Source organism: Apostichopus japonicus, chromosome 13, assembly GCF_037975245.1.
Source record: "Apostichopus japonicus isolate 1M-3 chromosome 13, ASM3797524v1, whole genome shotgun sequence".
Taxonomy (NCBI): Eukaryota; Metazoa; Echinodermata; class Holothuroidea; order Aspidochirotida; family Stichopodidae; genus Apostichopus; species Apostichopus japonicus.
Window position 1 is genome coordinate 13902985 of NC_092573.1, and position 18032 is coordinate 13921016.

The 18032-nt window shown below is 37.9% G+C and overlaps 2 protein-coding genes across 9 annotated transcripts in view; one reads left to right on the forward strand and one right to left on the reverse strand.

Annotated features, from left to right (window-relative positions):
• The window catches only part of LOC139978348 (uncharacterized), a 49880-nt gene extending 46431 nt beyond the window's left edge, over positions 1-3449 (forward strand). For 2 of the 3 annotated variants that reach the window (XM_071988472.1, XM_071988474.1), the window contains exon 6: positions 582-3449. In XM_071988472.1, coding sequence (XP_071844573.1) covers positions 582-829 — 248 coding nt within the window. In that variant the 3' untranslated portion in view covers positions 830-3449. The remainder of the gene's footprint in view (positions 1-581) is intronic. The other variant, XM_071988471.1, reaches the window with a different exon arrangement.
• Positions 3178-18032, reverse strand: part of LOC139978349 (monomeric sarcosine oxidase-like) — a 37031-nt gene continuing 22176 nt past the window's right edge. For 2 of the 6 annotated variants that reach the window (XM_071988479.1, XM_071988476.1), the window contains 5 exons: positions 13874-14018; positions 10777-10912; positions 7069-7647; positions 6160-6300; positions 3178-5450 (listed from right to left, as the gene is read on the reverse strand). In XM_071988479.1, the coding sequence (XP_071844580.1) occupies positions 5197-5450; positions 6160-6300; positions 7069-7647; positions 10777-10912; positions 13874-13999 (1236 nt within the window). In that variant the 5' untranslated portion in view covers positions 14000-14018 and the 3' untranslated portion in view covers positions 3178-5196. The other 4 variants (XM_071988477.1, XM_071988480.1, XM_071988478.1 and 1 more) reach the window with 4 other exon arrangements.

Below are 18032 nucleotides of genomic sequence, written 5' to 3' on the forward strand. Positions count from 1 at the left end.
TCACGCATAGTCGTAAAAGTGTCCCCCGCATTCTGAACGACTGATGAGCGCAGACTACACGACTGTTTTATTCTGTCATCGAGCAGTAGTCGTTCAGGTCACATGCAAAAGTTAGTTCTCTGTGACTCTATAAAAGGTTACATCTGTTCATAGTTTGTTTGGCGCTATATAAAAATTATGTATTATTATTATTATTATCTGCTGAAACAGCAGGGCTGTTGAAGTCGTCGACGGCCAGACACAATTGATTGTCAATCGGGGTCGGGAAAATTAAATACTGAATTATCCCCGACTGCCTAAGTTTCCATCAGTAATATTCTTATAAGGATATACGCGCACTGCCTGACTATATTATTATAGGTATTCTAGGTAATACTGAGCTTCGAGTTGAGTCGGGTCTCGTTCAGTGTGCGACCGGCTTTAGAGTTCACAATTTATGTGTAGTTTGATATCACTGTTTTGTTGACGGCAAGAACAATTTTACTGGCATGAGTGGCACCCTTAAGATGATACATTAAAATTTAATAGTTATTTTTGACAGTATTATACGTTTATTTTACTTCAAGATTAACAATATGCAGTTTTTACCACCCTCGTAGATGTGAAAGCTACTTCAATAGAGTATGACGCCGGAGTGACCGCTCACACGCCCAATGATTGTCCATATTGCGGGATGTTGACCCCCAACCTTGGGGTCCTGGTAGGAGGTAACGGGAGTGGAGCTGGTAGCTCAGATGAACTTGGAAAGATGGGGGCTCAGATGATAATAAAAGGAGAGTGGGACCATGATCTGGACGAGCAACTCTTTAAACCACAATTAAGAAGATGAATCATGTGGTCAGTGTGTATTATTATTATTATTACTTAAGGGGATCACTCAGTTTTATCCCCAACTTTGCTGAAGAGAAAGATAATGGTCTTTCCATATCAAAACAATTAAACATTTAATTTACTGTCACCTTCGATAAAGCGTTATACCTCAGAGTGACATTTAACTGTTAAATTGAACATTCCATAAAACATCTGTGAACAAATTTGGAGAATCAATTTACTAGGTTAGAAAAATGCATGCGAGTCCCACGGTCAACATAAAAAGGGTGAATTCATTGCTACATATTATGCAATAGAAAAAGGCATGGTCAATGCTTTCTCACAACGTGGACTTGTCTAGAAGAAGGTTAATATATATATATATATCAGGCGAGTATCCAGGGGGGGCGTTGGGGGCGCGCGCCCGCCGGGTAAGAAAAAGAGGAGAGAAAAAAAGAGAAGAAAAAAGGGAAAAAAGAAGGGGAAAAGAGGAGGAGGAGAGGAAGGAAGGGAAAAGAAAAAGAAGAAAGAGAGAAAAAGGAGAAAAGGGGGAGTAAAAGAAAAACGCCAAGGCACCGGGAAGAGAAAGAGGAACAGTGACATCATTACAGCTCTATATACACAGGGTAGAGAGTGACGGATCAAGGATTTCGGAAGGGCGTGCGCCTCACCCTACCCCTTACACCGACAACTCCATTTTTGACGTTTCCATATTTCCTCTCTCACTAATGTATCTATATTTATATATATAGGGTCTATCATAACGCGTGTGTGAGTATACGCCATAAACAATTGTAGAATTGTGCTATGAAACCAACTGTGGCTGGTCTCGAACTCGACCGTGTCGTCGGGGAACATGACGCATTTCGGGAAGGGGGCGACCGCCCCCCCCCTTAACCTTTTTTTTATGATATCGCTAGTAATTTCTAAATAGAAAATGCTTAGATGCAACTTACAAGGCCTGGGAAGTACAATTTCCAGCGATCTGGGAGGCATTATCGGCCAAAATTTTCTTGTACGCTTCGCGCGAACTCATGGTGGCGCTACGCTTAGATAGTTTGCCTGGAAGCTTCGCCCTTCCCTTGGCAAATTCCTCGCTACGCGCCTGTTCGAAATTGTAAAGCAAACAGCAGATATCACATCATATCAATCAGCATGAAAATGGCGTTCCAGGATGAACAGCCTCAAAACTGTCTATGTGTTTAGTCATGGCCGTAGAAGCCCAATTTGATTTGGGGCTGTAACGACTTGCCCGAAAAAAATAACAATTTTTTTTTTCGCGCCCTCCGCGCGTGTTCAACTTGGAAATATCAATACAAGCATCGGTTATTAAATCGCATGCCATCGTGTACCATACGGTCCGTGAAAGTTGCGCAGTATACCACGGGATGCTAGTGTAAACAACGAAATGTCTTATGTAGATGGAGAAAAAGCATAGAGGTCCAATTATGTCAAAACTCTCTTTTACATTGGTAATGGCGAATTAGGGGCTGCAGCTCCCCCCCCTCCTACGCCTATGTGTGTAGTGTTCGGTTTCGGAAATGTCTGCTATTTTTTCATTTCCTTCAACGAAGTTTTATAATAGCCGTTATAAGAGGTCTTTATATTTCTACACCAATAAATTAACAGTGTCTGAATTTTCGAAAGAATCCTCACCAACATTCTTCATCATACTTCCCTCTACTCTTGCAATTTTGACCGGTCTGTTAGAGGTTGAAGGAGGTTTTTCTATATTGGTTGTCCATAGATGAAATTTTGTGCAACATTATGGGTATGTTTTGAAGTGAGTTTATTCACGAGAAATGTGAATTTTCAAATTCTGAACAAATAATGGGCTTAAAAACCTTGAAAAGTGGGCTGTCGGGTATTGTGGGCCGCGACGTAGAATCACCTACAAAAGCAATGATCCACGGGAAATGCGATGAGGTCGAACATGGTGTGTGACTGGTGACAATCTTCAAAAAGGTTATGGATGGAAACAAAAAACTATTGGGAAATACTTGGTTCTCAGGCAAAAAGTGTACGCATGGTTGGTTATTTTCAAGCCCGAGAAGTGCCATTTCCGGTGATCTGGGGGGTATCAAAACCAGAAATTTTCTTGTACGCTGCGCGCCAACCGATGGTGGCGCTCCGCTTAGATAGTAATTCGCGCCCCCGGGTTAGAAAATCCTGGATACGCCCCTGTATATATATATATATCCATTATTATCCATTTGCCGACATTATATGGTTCATGCCTTCAGCGAATAGGGCTTGGACGAGGTGTAATAGAGACAATTATCAAATTGAATGCATATTCATAAATCTATATATAACGTTTGATGTCCTTACCAGAGAGTGTTTCATGTGAGCAAAAACAACAATCTAAACGATTCAACATTATATTCATATATTTAAATAAATATTAATTTTGATAACAAAATCATTCATAAATAAAGATACAATCACCAGCATATATTATTTATATATATTATGAACTACCGAACTAGAAATACTTTTGGAAAATATTTTCACCAGTTTAATGGTTTATATATGATTAAACTTGATATCTTTTAGTATATTGTCACACACAAGGTTATAGTTTTATATGCACTGATTTCACCACAATACATCATAATGATTAAAAGAAAAAATAAAAACTTTTGGAATGTTATCTGGTTAACCCTAGCCAAGTGAACTCAGACGAGGAATGATGAATTGATTTATTTGCTTATGAAGAATGAAAGCGTTTAATAACATTTGCTTGAGACTAAAACTTCTCTAATGGAATAAAACAATTAATAAATCGCTAATGAATATTAGCCAAAGGTTGCGACCTTACATATCTCTTATTTAAGAGGTATCATCAAACAACATGCAAATAAAGTAATAGAGAGAGAAAAGTAAAGCCAGCTATCGATTTCAGCTATACGATAGTGAGCAAAATATCTATGGTAGACCTTGCTTTGTTTGTATCAGCTTTCAGGGGCTGCATTCAGACGTTAAAAGTGTTGGGGTTTTGCCCTGGGATTGTTGAAGCTGAGTCCCATGTAGGTGGGTTTGAGGGTCTTCCCACCCCCACCCAAACAAAATGTTTCTGTATTAAATTTTGCGTTTTATGTTTTAAATTATAGTTGTATGGAAAGTGGTGTATTCTGAGGCATGTTTAAGGTATAAGGTCTATAATTTGGTCTGCATGCAAGGTTGTTCCAATATCTTTTTGTAAATGTGCCTTGGGTCCACCCCCCCCCCCCCCCCCTTTCGGATCTGCACCTGGCTTCATCAATCTGTGGTGATGTAGTGCCACCAGGAGGTGAAACATTTTATATTCTCTATTTCTCATTATATTCAATGTTAATGTAAGGGTAATGTTTGATTATTATTACAGTGTTATTAAATACCACAAGTGCAACGACAAACCATTTTAATTTTTTTTGGGTTTTTGTAATAGCTGGACTAGCCAAGTCTCATTCCATATAATGATGGGAAAGGTAAGGAAAAAAAATGTGAAAACTTGTAAATTTTGCAGTACATGGGATTAATACTGATATGAAGATTTACCAGAAAACAATACATTTAGAATTGAATGGATTCAGTAATTATTTCCCTATAAAACTTTGGTGAAAAGGTCAAGGAGGGTATCCATCTTAGTTTGATTAATTTCAATACTATTTCTACGAAATACTTTGTCAGATTTATTAAAATTGCTGACCTGATGCTGAAAGCTTCTTCAAGCCATTCCTGTAAACCCCATTGAGATACCAGGAGGGTGTTTATACAGATGTAGAAGTAACATTCAAAATGCGTCGTCAATGGGCGCTTTTTCTTGTTCAATGCTTGTGCTTGAAGGGCCCTTTCTTTGCCCCTGAAAACCATGCAAGCATATAGACCCTCCTTCCAAATGGACGCTAAAGCTTTCCTACTTTGGGGAAATTCTCAGACAATGATGCAGTAAAGACAATGCTTGGTTGAGATACGTTGCGACAAGTAGAAGCAAGGCTTACCGATAGTCCTTAATACAAAATGACGATGACTTTCAGGGTGGTAGTCTAACAATAATAAATTCCTTTTAATTTTATAGTACTGAATTCTTTTCATAAAACATGTGCCTGAAAAAGAACGTTGATGGTCCTTACAAAGTGACAATGACTTTCGGGTGGGTGGTAGTCAAACAATAAAAAATTCCTTTCGATTAATAGTACTGAATTCTTTTCATAAAAAATGTACCGAACAAAGAATGTCATAAAAAAGTCAGATAAAGTGCTGTTTAGTTTTGCTTGGTTTGATCACTTCTAACGGTCTACATAAATTTGGCTAAGAAAATTAAAGCTGCAGAAGTGAAGTTAACTCACGCACGAAAAAAAATGGGGGAAAGACGAAAAAAAAAGACCATGCAGGATGAAAAGACTAAAGTTTTGACTTATTAGACTTCTGTGACTTAAACTGAGGTCTAAATAATTCCTCAGGCAAATCATGATCCCACTCTCCTTTAGCAATCAGCTTTGCACCCATCCTGCCGATCTCATCGGAAGATTTTGCTCCATAACCATTGCCACCTGTCAGAATACCAATACTGGGAGATACCATTCCACAGAAAGGGTACTTTGTGGGTGTACCTGCAGTTACTGCTCCATCAATTTCTACAGAAGTTTCTTCAAAATCTGTTAAAATAAAGAAAGAAGAAAAAAGAAAATTCACACTGCTAACTTCCTTTTGGCATTTGTTGATGAAAATATAGTCGGACTGGTTTTGAACCTGGCCGACATTTTATGGGTACGCGCAGTGTGTTTATCATGAAAAGTTCAGTCGCACATTACGGCTTGGAATTTATCTGAACCTCTTTAGCTGAATCCATTATCCAACCATTGTAACTTGTATCATAATACATTGGTATATATGCCTTCCTTGAGTGTACAGAGTGAACCACACAAAACACAACACAAATGGAACAGTAACATGTTGAAGCACTTTAACTAAAAGTCATTGCTATCATAGAATGGTTTGTATGGTCCGTTACAATAACAAACTACACTATAGTATAAAAAACTACACTAGTATAACAAACCACACGATAGTATAACAAACCACACCATAGTATAACAAACCACACCATAGTATAACAAACTACACTATAGTATCACAAACTACACTATAGTATAACAAATGTGACCATCTACATGTTTGCACCCTCCAGACAAATTATTCCGGCCTGACGTTATCTCTATACCGCACTGATAAGCTAGGCATGGTTTACAAGACATTATGGTATACTGAACAAAAAATATGAATAAAAGTGCAGAGAACTGATTGAAAAATTTAGAATGTAAGTTTTGCTTAACTGTTCTACCCCAATGTGAGAGGTAAACCAACCTATATAGTGGTGCAACAATTGCAAGAGGAATTCCCCGATATCCTTGTCGCCACTTTTCGCAAACCACTGTTTGACTTCCTCCAGATTTTTCAACTCCTTCTTGAAGGATTTGTGATGGCCAATTTTCATGTAATGCTTACCTGGTATAAAAGAGAAGGAATAATTCACATTTAATGATATGCAGATATATGCAGTCATATAGCTATCTATGCTGGATGGCAGCTAGTGGTTGGCATCCACCAACAAACAGCTCTTACCAACCAGCATCAATCAAAAATAGATACCTTTCCAACCAGCACTTGCTTGATTGCAACAACCAGCATTCTAGACATTTTCACATAATGACCAAAACTAACCAGACCACTGACAAAATGGAAAAGAGCCTATCCTGGCTTCATCCCTTAATATCCCTGAATAAGTCAACATTATACATCTACTGTATATACTGATGTCATCACTCCAGCAAAGTTTATTGGCTGACAGTTTACTTCTGGATTGAATGATCATAAAATAATATACATACGTAAACCATAGATTAGCAGTGTTGGTGAAGTTTTAACTTCAATCGGCAATGTTACTACAGCAAGCTTGGGTTTGAATTGAAGTTCTTTATCATATATCATCAAATTCTATGGGCATACATTACGATCACCGTACATAACTTTTCCTTGGGTTTGTATCCTAACAACTTTGGTGACCTAGGCGATGCTAGGCAATCATGCCCCCCCCCCCAAGAGATGGTGGCAATACAGTAATTGTTTATGAAATATCAGGTTTATTTAAATGATATTTTACGTCCCCTACAGTGCATTGCTTTTTTTCTTTTATCAATGGACTATCGCCATACATAATGTGTAGCTTTGCAAATCACACATTTATCAATCGGTATGATAATTATCGATACTCACCATTAGGATACTGGATTGGTGGAAGCAAGTAAAAATCATCGACGTCCGGCATCTTTCCCGTAAACATGATCATAACAGGCATCTCCTTTAACCTGGCTAATTCCTTTCCCGATACCTCGGCCCTGACGGCCAATTCGGTATCAACTTTGACCTCCACTTCACATCCTTCCGGTAACAGTCTGTGGTAGTTTATGAAAGCGCCCGGGCAGAGTAAGACTCTTCTCGCGTAGATGTCACCGTTCTTACGGGTGCCGATAACGACTTCACCTTGGTCACCCTCGAGAGCTTTCTGAATGGATATGGCAGTATCGTTGATGATTTCGCAGCCTCGGAGATGTGCGGCCGTCTTCTGCGCCATGACTAATCTTCTCGGTGAGATGTGTCCGGACCTGCTTTTGGTGAATAAGTAAGTCTTTGTATGATCCCTTCTCAGATAAGGAAACAGCGTCTGTAAGTCCTGCTTGATGCATCTCTGGATAGGTATATTCTGCTTCTGACTGTTTCTCTCTACAGATTCAGTATAGGCTGACCCCTTAGGTCCAATGGTCAAACATCCGACCTCCGAATAAAAGGATATTCCTAGAAAGAGAAAGTCATACATGTTAAAAAATTTACATTGCAATAAGCAAACCAAAAAGGCTGGCAGTATTCATATAGCAGTTCGGCTTTTACACGATATAAAGAAACACTTTTGATAAAATTTTCGCAGGAAATTGCAGAGAACTTTTCAAAAGTAGGCACCAACTTATAGACTTATTATATACTATTTGCTAATGATAATGAACAAAGGTTCATAAAAATGCTGTGATATGATGTCACAGATTTCACTTTTCAGTCGTTTTTTTTTATCAAATACGTCAAGTAGTTGTCAAACAAGCTCATAACTTCAAAATTTCGTTGATATGCTGTCTTTGTCTGAGGATTTTCTAGATCCCATGTGAAGGGCAAATCATCATTAGTTCCAAAAGGGGGTAAGTGATAGACTTGTCCATCACATGACTAGAACATGGAAAAAGGATTTAACTAACTCTCAGGTATGTATCTAAGGAAGGGAAGAGAGTGTTGCTTCTACTATCACCGCCCTGGTCACAGTCTAACAGAAATTTTCTGGGTGATGTTTTTGTAATTGTTGATTTATATTTATTAAAAATAACCTTCTGAAAATACACTTATTGAGATACTAATTATTGCCATGAGTATGTATTCACATACTTTAAAAACAAAAAAAGATAAAAAAAGAAGAAAGAAAAAAAGAAAGCAAAAGGGACAGAGAAAGTTTAATGAGTGTGATTTCACAAATTTTCATTTTCAAATGCTTTGTTCGAGAAGAATAACTGATTAGCAGAGCTTTCTATAGATAATTAATCGGAATAGCAGCACATGTCAATTGTTCATTTTGAAGGTCCACAAATTGTCAGGACTCGAGAGGTGCATATGTAACTGGAGCCTCCTCCCCTCCCACTACCCCCCACCCCCCATCTCCACTAAGCTTCCTATCTCAAATCTACCAGTGCCATGAAATAATTCATCTGGTTTAATAAAGCAAAACGTTATCCAAATTTGTCAATTTGCTATGCTACTGTAAACATGTATCAGACTATGATATTAGTATATTAAACCACGCAAGAACAGTGGTGTGGTAATTATGCTCTTTTGCTCTGTGTTGTTGACTAGCAGAGTTATTACTAAATCAAATTGTCAAAAGTAATTATAATCTGGTGGCAGATACCAGCAAATACTAGCGACTTCAGTGTACATAAATTTTAATTTAGTTGTAAAAGAAATATTAGGCAAAATCATGTTTTACATAATTAAGGCTTTAATAATCCCAAAGGATGTCATTTAATTAAACCATAAATTAAACCTCAACAAGGATGGAGGAAAAGTGTTAAATTAAAGCTAGCAAATGGTAGACACTGTGTAACAATACTGTTCCCTGTGATTAAATTGAATATTTTACTTGTAAGTCACAAACTGTCAAAACCCTAGAGGACATTGACCATTACTCTTGTTACTCTGTGATGAGAAATTAACACTTTTGACACTGGAAAAAATTTTCATGTAAATTTCTATATTATTACAGTTTAGAGGGAGGTAGATGATTTTAAGGAAATTGTAGAAAAGCATTTTCAAAAGTAATTATAATCTGTTGGCAGATACCAGCAATTACTAGCGACTTCAGTGTACATAAATGTTAATCATTTCTGACAAATTAAAATCTTTTGACACTGGCAAAAAAAAATTCATGTTAATTTCTCTATTATTACAGTTTAGAGGGAGGTAGACGGTTTTAAGGAAATTGTAGTAAAACATTTACGACTTGTTCACAAACTCTTTAGTTAATGTGAAATAGTCACAATAAATTTGTCTACAACTGTGACAAATTACAAATAACTGAGTAGAGAAACCCAAAATGTGTTTGGTTACTACAGAAGATTTTCTACACAACATCAGCTGATGACTCTTTATCCCTACCGACCAATCATCGCAACTCATGAGGTGACAGTGGGCCTAAGTGGTAGTTTTTAGTACAACTTTTAACATAAGAGGTCTTCCTTGTGGGTTAAGGCTTTGTCTTTCTCTTGATGCAACATTGTTGCGTAATTAAGCAAAACAGAAACAAGGGCATATTTAACTGATTTTTGTCATTACTTGAAACATGGTCTGGAGGTACTGATAGAAGAACTCAGGTTGGGAAAATTTTGCTAAAAACTAGTTGCAGTCCAAACAACCATCAACAGAAGGCATTTCAAAGGACAATATACTACATGTTGGGAAAATACTTCTATACACAGTAATTATATGGTTAAAACACACACACACTCGCACACACACACGTTTGTATTACATTCAGACCGAGGACCCCATTGTATTTTCCATTGTTCAAATCCACGTACCCTAACCTTAACAATACCCCATACAATAGAATTCTTCCGAGGACGTGGTGATTCTTTAGAAATCACAACCGAGGACTTGAAATTCTTTTGTTCAAGTCGTCGGTCAGATAGCAAAACAAACGCATGCATACACACACAAACCAGTACAAATTCAGCAGCTGGGGTAGTGTTATCTGAAGGAATTCTGACTTCTGAAGTCACAAGTGCAATGAATGACAGTTACTGATGTCTAAATGCAAATTATGCAAATTTATGCAAACACTTGCTCTACACATGACTAGACACTATCGGTGGTTGAATGAGGAGGCCGGTACGCTGTCCAGGCTACGTCACCATGCAGCTGATGCTAGACATGTATGAGTGCCATAGTTGTGAGGAGACAGGTAAGGCAGCAGTGTCAATTGAAAGACTCTTAAAGGCATTGAAGACTCGCCCCAAACCGTGTGCCGCCCTCTGAAAAAGTTAACTTGCCGTTGCTTGCAATTGAGGTTTTCTTCTTGTCGCTACAAAATGCAGACAGTAATGAAATGTGATACCTTGTTATCTGGACCTGAGATAACCATCGCTGCTATGTACACTGTGTTGTGGGTATTGACCGTAACTGCATGTATTTGACTGTACACTAGTGTCTAATTACCGACGATAGTAAGCTGTGTGTGTATTTTCTGGGATCGATTGTGGTGTCTAACACTTCTATTACACCTCATTCGAAACTAGGTCAAATTACCGGCATTAGACGTTTCTTGCGTGAGTCCTCACTCCCTTTGACTCTATATAAGTTCTCCATGAGTGAGCTCTCCAATGAAATTACCTGTTTTAGTTTCTAAATTTCTGTAGTTGGCTATCGATCTCTGAGCCAAAGTGGCCCAGATTGGATCTGCATCGGTCTCTCTTGTGATTCTACCTTCATCGTAATGGGACCCGAGGACATCTGCTTCTAGGTACTCCTGTAAAACAACATAAAAGTCACGAATCTCATTCCCAGCACCATATCACATGTTCAGTGGACGTGTCATTAAAGTTGAGCATACGTATAGTAGCTATCTTAAGTTCTTGCAAACAGTACCTTTCCTGGCGTTTCTAATGGATCAACAGGTTAAATCTCTGATATTGGTGAGAATCCAACTAGACAATCACACAGAGTGTAAGAGTGTACAGCACAGTATGTTGCAGAACAATTGATCCGGAATTGCATTGCAAACTGCTACACAAGTGCAAAGATAGAAGTACTTATAATAAGGGACAAAATTCACTACCTTCCAAAAGTAGATGCTACATTTTCTGCTGTTATGTACATCTGAAAATGAACAAAACGTTAGAGCTCACCATCCAATTAGCGAAAAACAATTTAAAACAATAAAACAGAAACTCTACCTAATGCTCAGTTTAACACAGCATGATTAAACCAGGACTTTTCCAAATCTGTTCTGTGAATTTAGACTCTTTTGCTTCCTATCTATGATGAGAATTGCTATTCTTTAGGGTATCACTTGCTCCCTCTGTAAATAACTGCAGCACAGTGACTCTTGGCAAATTTTCAATTAGTGTACACGTCATTTACTGTCAAAAGTCTACAACAATATTATTTTTGCACCTGAAATTCCGACATCAAGGTTTATTTTAGCTGAAAAACAATTGCGACAAGTTTTGTGTGTATACAATTTGCACAGTACCATAGATATGGTTCTACCTTTGTTGGATGTCCAAACGAAGCTCATGATTAAATCTAAAACAAATATACACAGACCAAACTTGATGTTGTTAAGCAAATAAAGAGATACTGCACACTGAAATGGGAAGTAGGATGGGAAGAGCAACATACGGACAGTGGGGTCGCCAAGGGGTGTCCTGGGGGGAGGCACGTATCCTACCCCAAAAAATTGTGCCCCCCCAGATGAGATTTGTAGTTTTAAAAGATAAATTACTCAAACAAAACGATTTGTAGTGTTAAAAGATAAAATACTCAAAACTTTTTTTACAAAGGACGAAATGTATTATTTTCATCAGTAAACTGACTTCTTTCCACCGACCATCACAATAACCAGTTGTTTTCTTAGCTTTCTGGTCACTTCGCCCAACAACCATTTCGCCCAACTGCCATTTCGCCCAACCAGCCTGGTCATTTCGCCCAACCAGGCTGGTCATTTCGCCCAACCAGCCTGGTCATTTCGCCCAACCAGCATGGTCATTTCGCCCAACCAGCATGATCATTTCGCCAAACCTTTTTGTACTAATATTCAGTCAGAATATTATTACTTTTTCTATTTCACTAGTTCAGTTTGATTTATTTTGGGTTATGTTACTTTGTGGTAGGTAAATAAAGTGAGGTCCGCTCGATATCGATCGGAGTCTAAGCAGTTATTTCGGGTATAATGGGAGGATTACACTACTTTAGGCGCTTAGGCATACAATGGAAGTTATTTTATTACACAAAGGGGAATCGGTGTGGAATAATATCACCTTTTCTATTTCATTAGTTCAATTTGGATTATTAATCCACAGCTATTGTTCTGCTTGATGACTTCGGTCAAGCGTTTATCAAGTCCGCCAGGCATTAATCAAGGGTATTGTTCATAGCAGTTAGGTGTTTATCTAGTTCCACATAGTGTTAATTTAATGTTTTACAAACAAAGGGGAATCGGTCTCCATAAAAACCTATCAAACCTAACCCCTAAGACACTGATCAATCCTACCGACTATTCCCGAACGTTTCCTTATTAAATTGAAAAAAATATCAAAATATAAAACCCGTCCGTAATATTGAAGTACTATATTTAATCAATGTAACCACTGTATCAATGTAACCACATATGTAATCACATATGTAATCAATTTAACCACGAATTCAAGTTTCCTTAAAATTTGGTTCGTATCCCGTAACGTTAACAATTCCCGAACGTTTCCTTACTAAAGTATCATATTTAATCAAGGTTGGGCGAAATGACCAGGCTGGTTGGGCGAAATGACCAGGCTGGTTGGGCGAAATGACCAGGCTGGTTGGGCGAAATAACCAGGCTGGTTGGGCGAAATGACCAGGCTGGTTGGGCGAAATGGTAAGGTTGGGCGAAATGGCAGTTGGGTGAAATGTTTGTTGGGCGAAGTGACCTGCTTCCGTTTTCTTACTACAAGGTCACAGAGGCCCTAGCGTGAACCACTAGTGCTTAAACTTTACCACTACCCTGCATAAATTTCAATTTCAACACTCTTATTACAAAAAAATCAAAGCAAAAGGGTTTATTTCCATTTTTTTTAATAACTTTTTTATCCGCCTCAATTATAAACATAAATATGGCACAGACTAAGCCGGAAAATTCTTGAACATAAAGTTACTTCAAGTTGCAAAATATAGCACTATATTGCATCTAAAGACCCTTAATTAATCATCAAAGTTTCTCCCTCCCCCTCCCCTTTAAACCCCTCCCCCAGGACAGCATTCACAAAAAAACATTGTTCCCCGCTAATTAAGTGCTGTGCCCTCCCTGTGCCCCCCAAGATTGAAACGCAACTGCATAGGGAATTACCAAATCTTTAGATTGATGTAATTTAATGTAAACAATATATGACCCCAAAGCTAACTAGAAATTTTAAGTTTGAAAGAGGAATAAAATGAATGGGTTGGAACAGGTTTTCAATCTGTGACCTTAAATTTTAAGTTCCTAGTACTGTCAATCTACCAACCGAGCTTTCAATGTCACAGTTGGTCGCTAATTCATATGATGAAACCTTGAAAGTGGCAGGAAGGTTATTCCAAGAGATATTTAAGGTTTTTATTTTTTTTTAAATTATAAATAAATAAAATATGAACGGAAATGTGACTGGGACATTGCATAAGAATTTTGAACGATAAAACAAAAATAAACACAATTTTGTCAAAATTCCAGCTCTGAGACATTCGATAAATACCATACCTCCTTATTCGGCTCCTCTGGGCCAACCAGACACACCCTGATGTTCTTGTTTTCAGATAAATATTTGGCAGCTGCTGATCCCCACAATCCTGCTCCAACCACACAAATATCAAATACTCTGTTCATTATCTCTTATGTCGGAGATCTGAAGTTAGAAAAACAAAAACAAAGGAAGGCTTTGGTGACAGTTAATTTGCAAACAGAATGACCACTGAATATGTTCATACATTTGAGATACAACAGTATAGTTACAAATTCAGTGTGTGGTATGTACATATAGTGATACCCTAAGGCAAAATAAGCTTACGTAATGTTCCCCCTTAATTGCTTGATCCTTCCCCCTTCCCCAACTCAAAAGAAGAACTAAATCTTTATAATTCGGAGAGTAAAAATATTCAGAACTGCAGTCTTCTAGTACTACCTTGTGGGATCTACTCAAGTGTTTACGTTGAATTCCCCCCCCCCCCCCCCTCACCTTGCACTTCACTAATTTGCTGCTGTGGGGCCAAGAACAATGATGCTTGGATTTACACTTTACATGTTAAAATTTACAGTCACCAACAGCATCACAATTCACTTGTCTATATTTTAATGACCAATTAATACCACATCTCCTGAGACTTTACTGTGGTCGTTTGCAAAACGCTTAATATGTATTGCAAAAGAGGAAGACTACCTCGAAAGATTGACTTGATGAAAAGGTCTAACATATCCTTGTAGGCTGGTCAGTTAAAAAAATTTCGGATTATTCTAACTGGTGTGTTCAGTGTAACATTACATTAATAGTTATATCACAACACAAACATTTAAAATATAAGACTTAGCTCTTATCATGTTGTTACTGGTACTTGGTAGGCTATCCCCTAACGTTAGGACTAGTAGGATTAGGAACTCAGTTACTTAGGCCTGAACCTAGGCTAAGTGACGGGAGTTAGTTCACAGTACTTGCAAAGTTTTAACAATTTTCGTCAAACTGACCTCGTGAACAATTGCGGTAAACGTTTAAGTAGTTAATGACGCTGGACCAATAACACCACGATCGACCATTTGGAGAGATCGTGTCAGCTGGAAGTTCTGAACTTACTTGAGTGACGAATTTGTTTACCTTTGGCCTTGCTGGTTTACATAGACGTGATTTACGGTTACATGCGTATATAATTAATGTTTCATGCACTTCTCCACTCTCTCCCGATTCACATAGTATCAAACAATAATATTGAATCATAATAATACAATTTAAAACACCACCATAATATTGTTGCAAATAGTATGGTACAATTGTTAACTTTTAAATATTACAGTACAAATATTGTATACTAGCAGGGCCATAACAACTCCCTGATACTAGCTAGCATGTAAACCGGTATCGCTGCCACTCTGCGCTAAATATGACCCATACGTGAAAGTAAAGTAACGTTAAAGTAAATCATGATTATCCATATTTTTTTTATTATTTTTTTATTAACTTTATTCGTAACCAGGGGTCCTGTCACTGGTAAACCAGTGTTCTCCCCAGGATCCCTGCACATATAAAACATACAAAATATAACAAACAGAACACATAAATAAATACAGAATACAGATATAAAAATTTAAAAAAAAAAAAAAAAATATATATATATAAAAATCTAATTCGATTTCAAAGATTCCAGAAAGCCAGGCCATTTCTAATTGCACATTTTAGTTTATTTTTAAAGGTATCAGTGTTATTGCACATACGAATATGCCGAGGCAGTGCATTCCATTGATTAACCCCATGGCAAGTTTGACGACGTCTCCCCCAAATAGTGTTGGAATGTGGAAGGCAGAAACCACCAGAGGTAGAAGCTCTTGTGGCAGATTCACTCGAGGAGACATGGGCATACTTGTCACAGAGATAGTCAGGAGCAGCTGCTATGTGGATTTTATGCATAAAAACCTGGCGGTGATAATTCCATCTTTGCTCTATAGGGATCCAGGATAGAGCTGAGAGAACATCAGCTGTAGGTGCAGTCCTAGGAAGATCTAGAATAATCCGACCAGCTCTTCCTTGCAGAGATACCAGACATTTTTTATACTTGGCACAGGTGTTAGACCAGGTACAACTAGCATAATCAAAGTGGGGGCTTATCAAACTATTGTACACCATATAACAGAATACCTCTTCAATAACGTGTGGATAAGATCAAGAGGATGCGTGATTTACATTGACCATCCTGCGCTTAGTTACACTTTCAGATGTTACTTTTTGGAGGCACCTTGTTGCCATACATATAGGCATTTAGAAATCATGACTGTTGTGGCGCTATTTAAATTTTGCTCGCCCAGCGTCAACATGTAAACATGCAACATCTGCATGAATGTGTTTATTATTACAAACGTTCACAGCTAGGCCAAACGCTACGTTAGAATTGAAATATAATCTAACGTTAATTCGGCAGCAGTCATCAAGGTAATTACTAACCGAGAAACATACTGGAAACAGCCGTTTAAAACACCTTTCAAAAGTTCATGAACTATGATTCATCTGTTCAGGTTTTGGTCTTATTTAGCCCTGTGTCAACGTTACTACGTTTTGTATCAGAAAAGGGCTAGGCTAAGCTACCAACTTTGCATAGCCTAGTAGCAGTAGCCCAGGCGCAGGAAGGCTAATTCGGACTTAGGCTAGGCCTTTACCTGCCGATAATATTGGCTAGCATAGGCTTAATAAATTATTCAGGCATAATCTAATAGTATACTAATAGATTATGCCTGAATAATTAATTTATCTTTTGCCTTCAAATGAGCTTCTGTTTGCTTCCAAACACTTTCAATTAAAATAACATTTTATACCTAACCCAAGCCTAATGTTAAGTCTAATTCATAAGGTAGCATACGCCCATTAAAAGCCCCATTGACTTACACACTAAATCACAAACGTAATGTGGTCTCTAAGTCTAGATAGAAGTTTTCACTAGCTTAACGCTACCCATCACCGGATAGCTGACAAGTTGGCCTTTCATGGCACCATCAATTTTCCGTACCATGACCGTGAAAATTTTTTGCTATCCGAGCCGGAAGTTTTCGTCACTTGTAAACAAACCTCTTCACTCAGTGGTAAACAAATTTCCTACGCTGCTCCTGGGAAGCCTAAAGGGGTCTAAAATTGCCTCAATTGACCCAATTTTTTCACCACGTGTACTTCCATTCATGCTCTTCAACATGAAAGCCACAAGAAACTTGGAGAGATCGTGTCAGCTGGAAGTTCTGAACTTACTTGAGTGACGAATTTGTTTACCTTTGGCCTTGCTGGTTTACATAGACGTGATTTACGGTTACATGCGTATATAATTAATGTTTCATGCACTTCTCCACTCTCTCCCGATTCACATAGTATCAAACAATAATATTGAATCATAATAATACAATTTAAAACACCACCATAATATTGTTGCAAATAGTATGGTACAATTGTTAACTTTTAAATATTACAGTACAAATATTGTATACTAGCAGGGCCATAACAACTCCCTGATACTAGCTAGCATGTAAACCGGTATCGCTGCCACTCTGCGCTAAATATGACCCATACGTGAAAGTAAAGTAACGTTAAAGTAAATCATGATTATCCATATTTTTTTTATTATTTTTTTATTAACTTTATTCGTAACCAGGGGTCCTGTCACTGGTAAACCAGTGTTCTCCCCAGGATCCCTGCACATATAAAACATACAAAATATAACAAACAGAACACATAAATAAATACAGAATACAGATATAAAAATTTAAAAAAAAAAAAAAAAATATATATATATAAAAATCTAATTCGATTTCAAAGATTCCAGAAAGCCAGGCCATTTCTAATTGCACATTTTAGTTTATTTTTAAAGGTATCAGTGTTATTGCACATACGAATATGCCGAGGCAGTGCATTCCATTGATTAACCCCATGGCAAGTTTGACGACGTCTCCCCCAAATAGTGTTGGAATGTGGAAGGCAGAAACCACCAGAGGTAGAAGCTCTTGTGGCAGATTCACTCGAGGAGACATGGGCATACTTGTCACAGAGATAGTCAGGAGCAGCTGCTATGTGGATTTTATGCATAAAAACCTGGCGGTGATAATTCCATCTTTGCTCTATAGGGATCCAGGATAGAGCTGAGAGAACATCAGCTGTAGGTGCAGTCCTAGGAAGATCTAG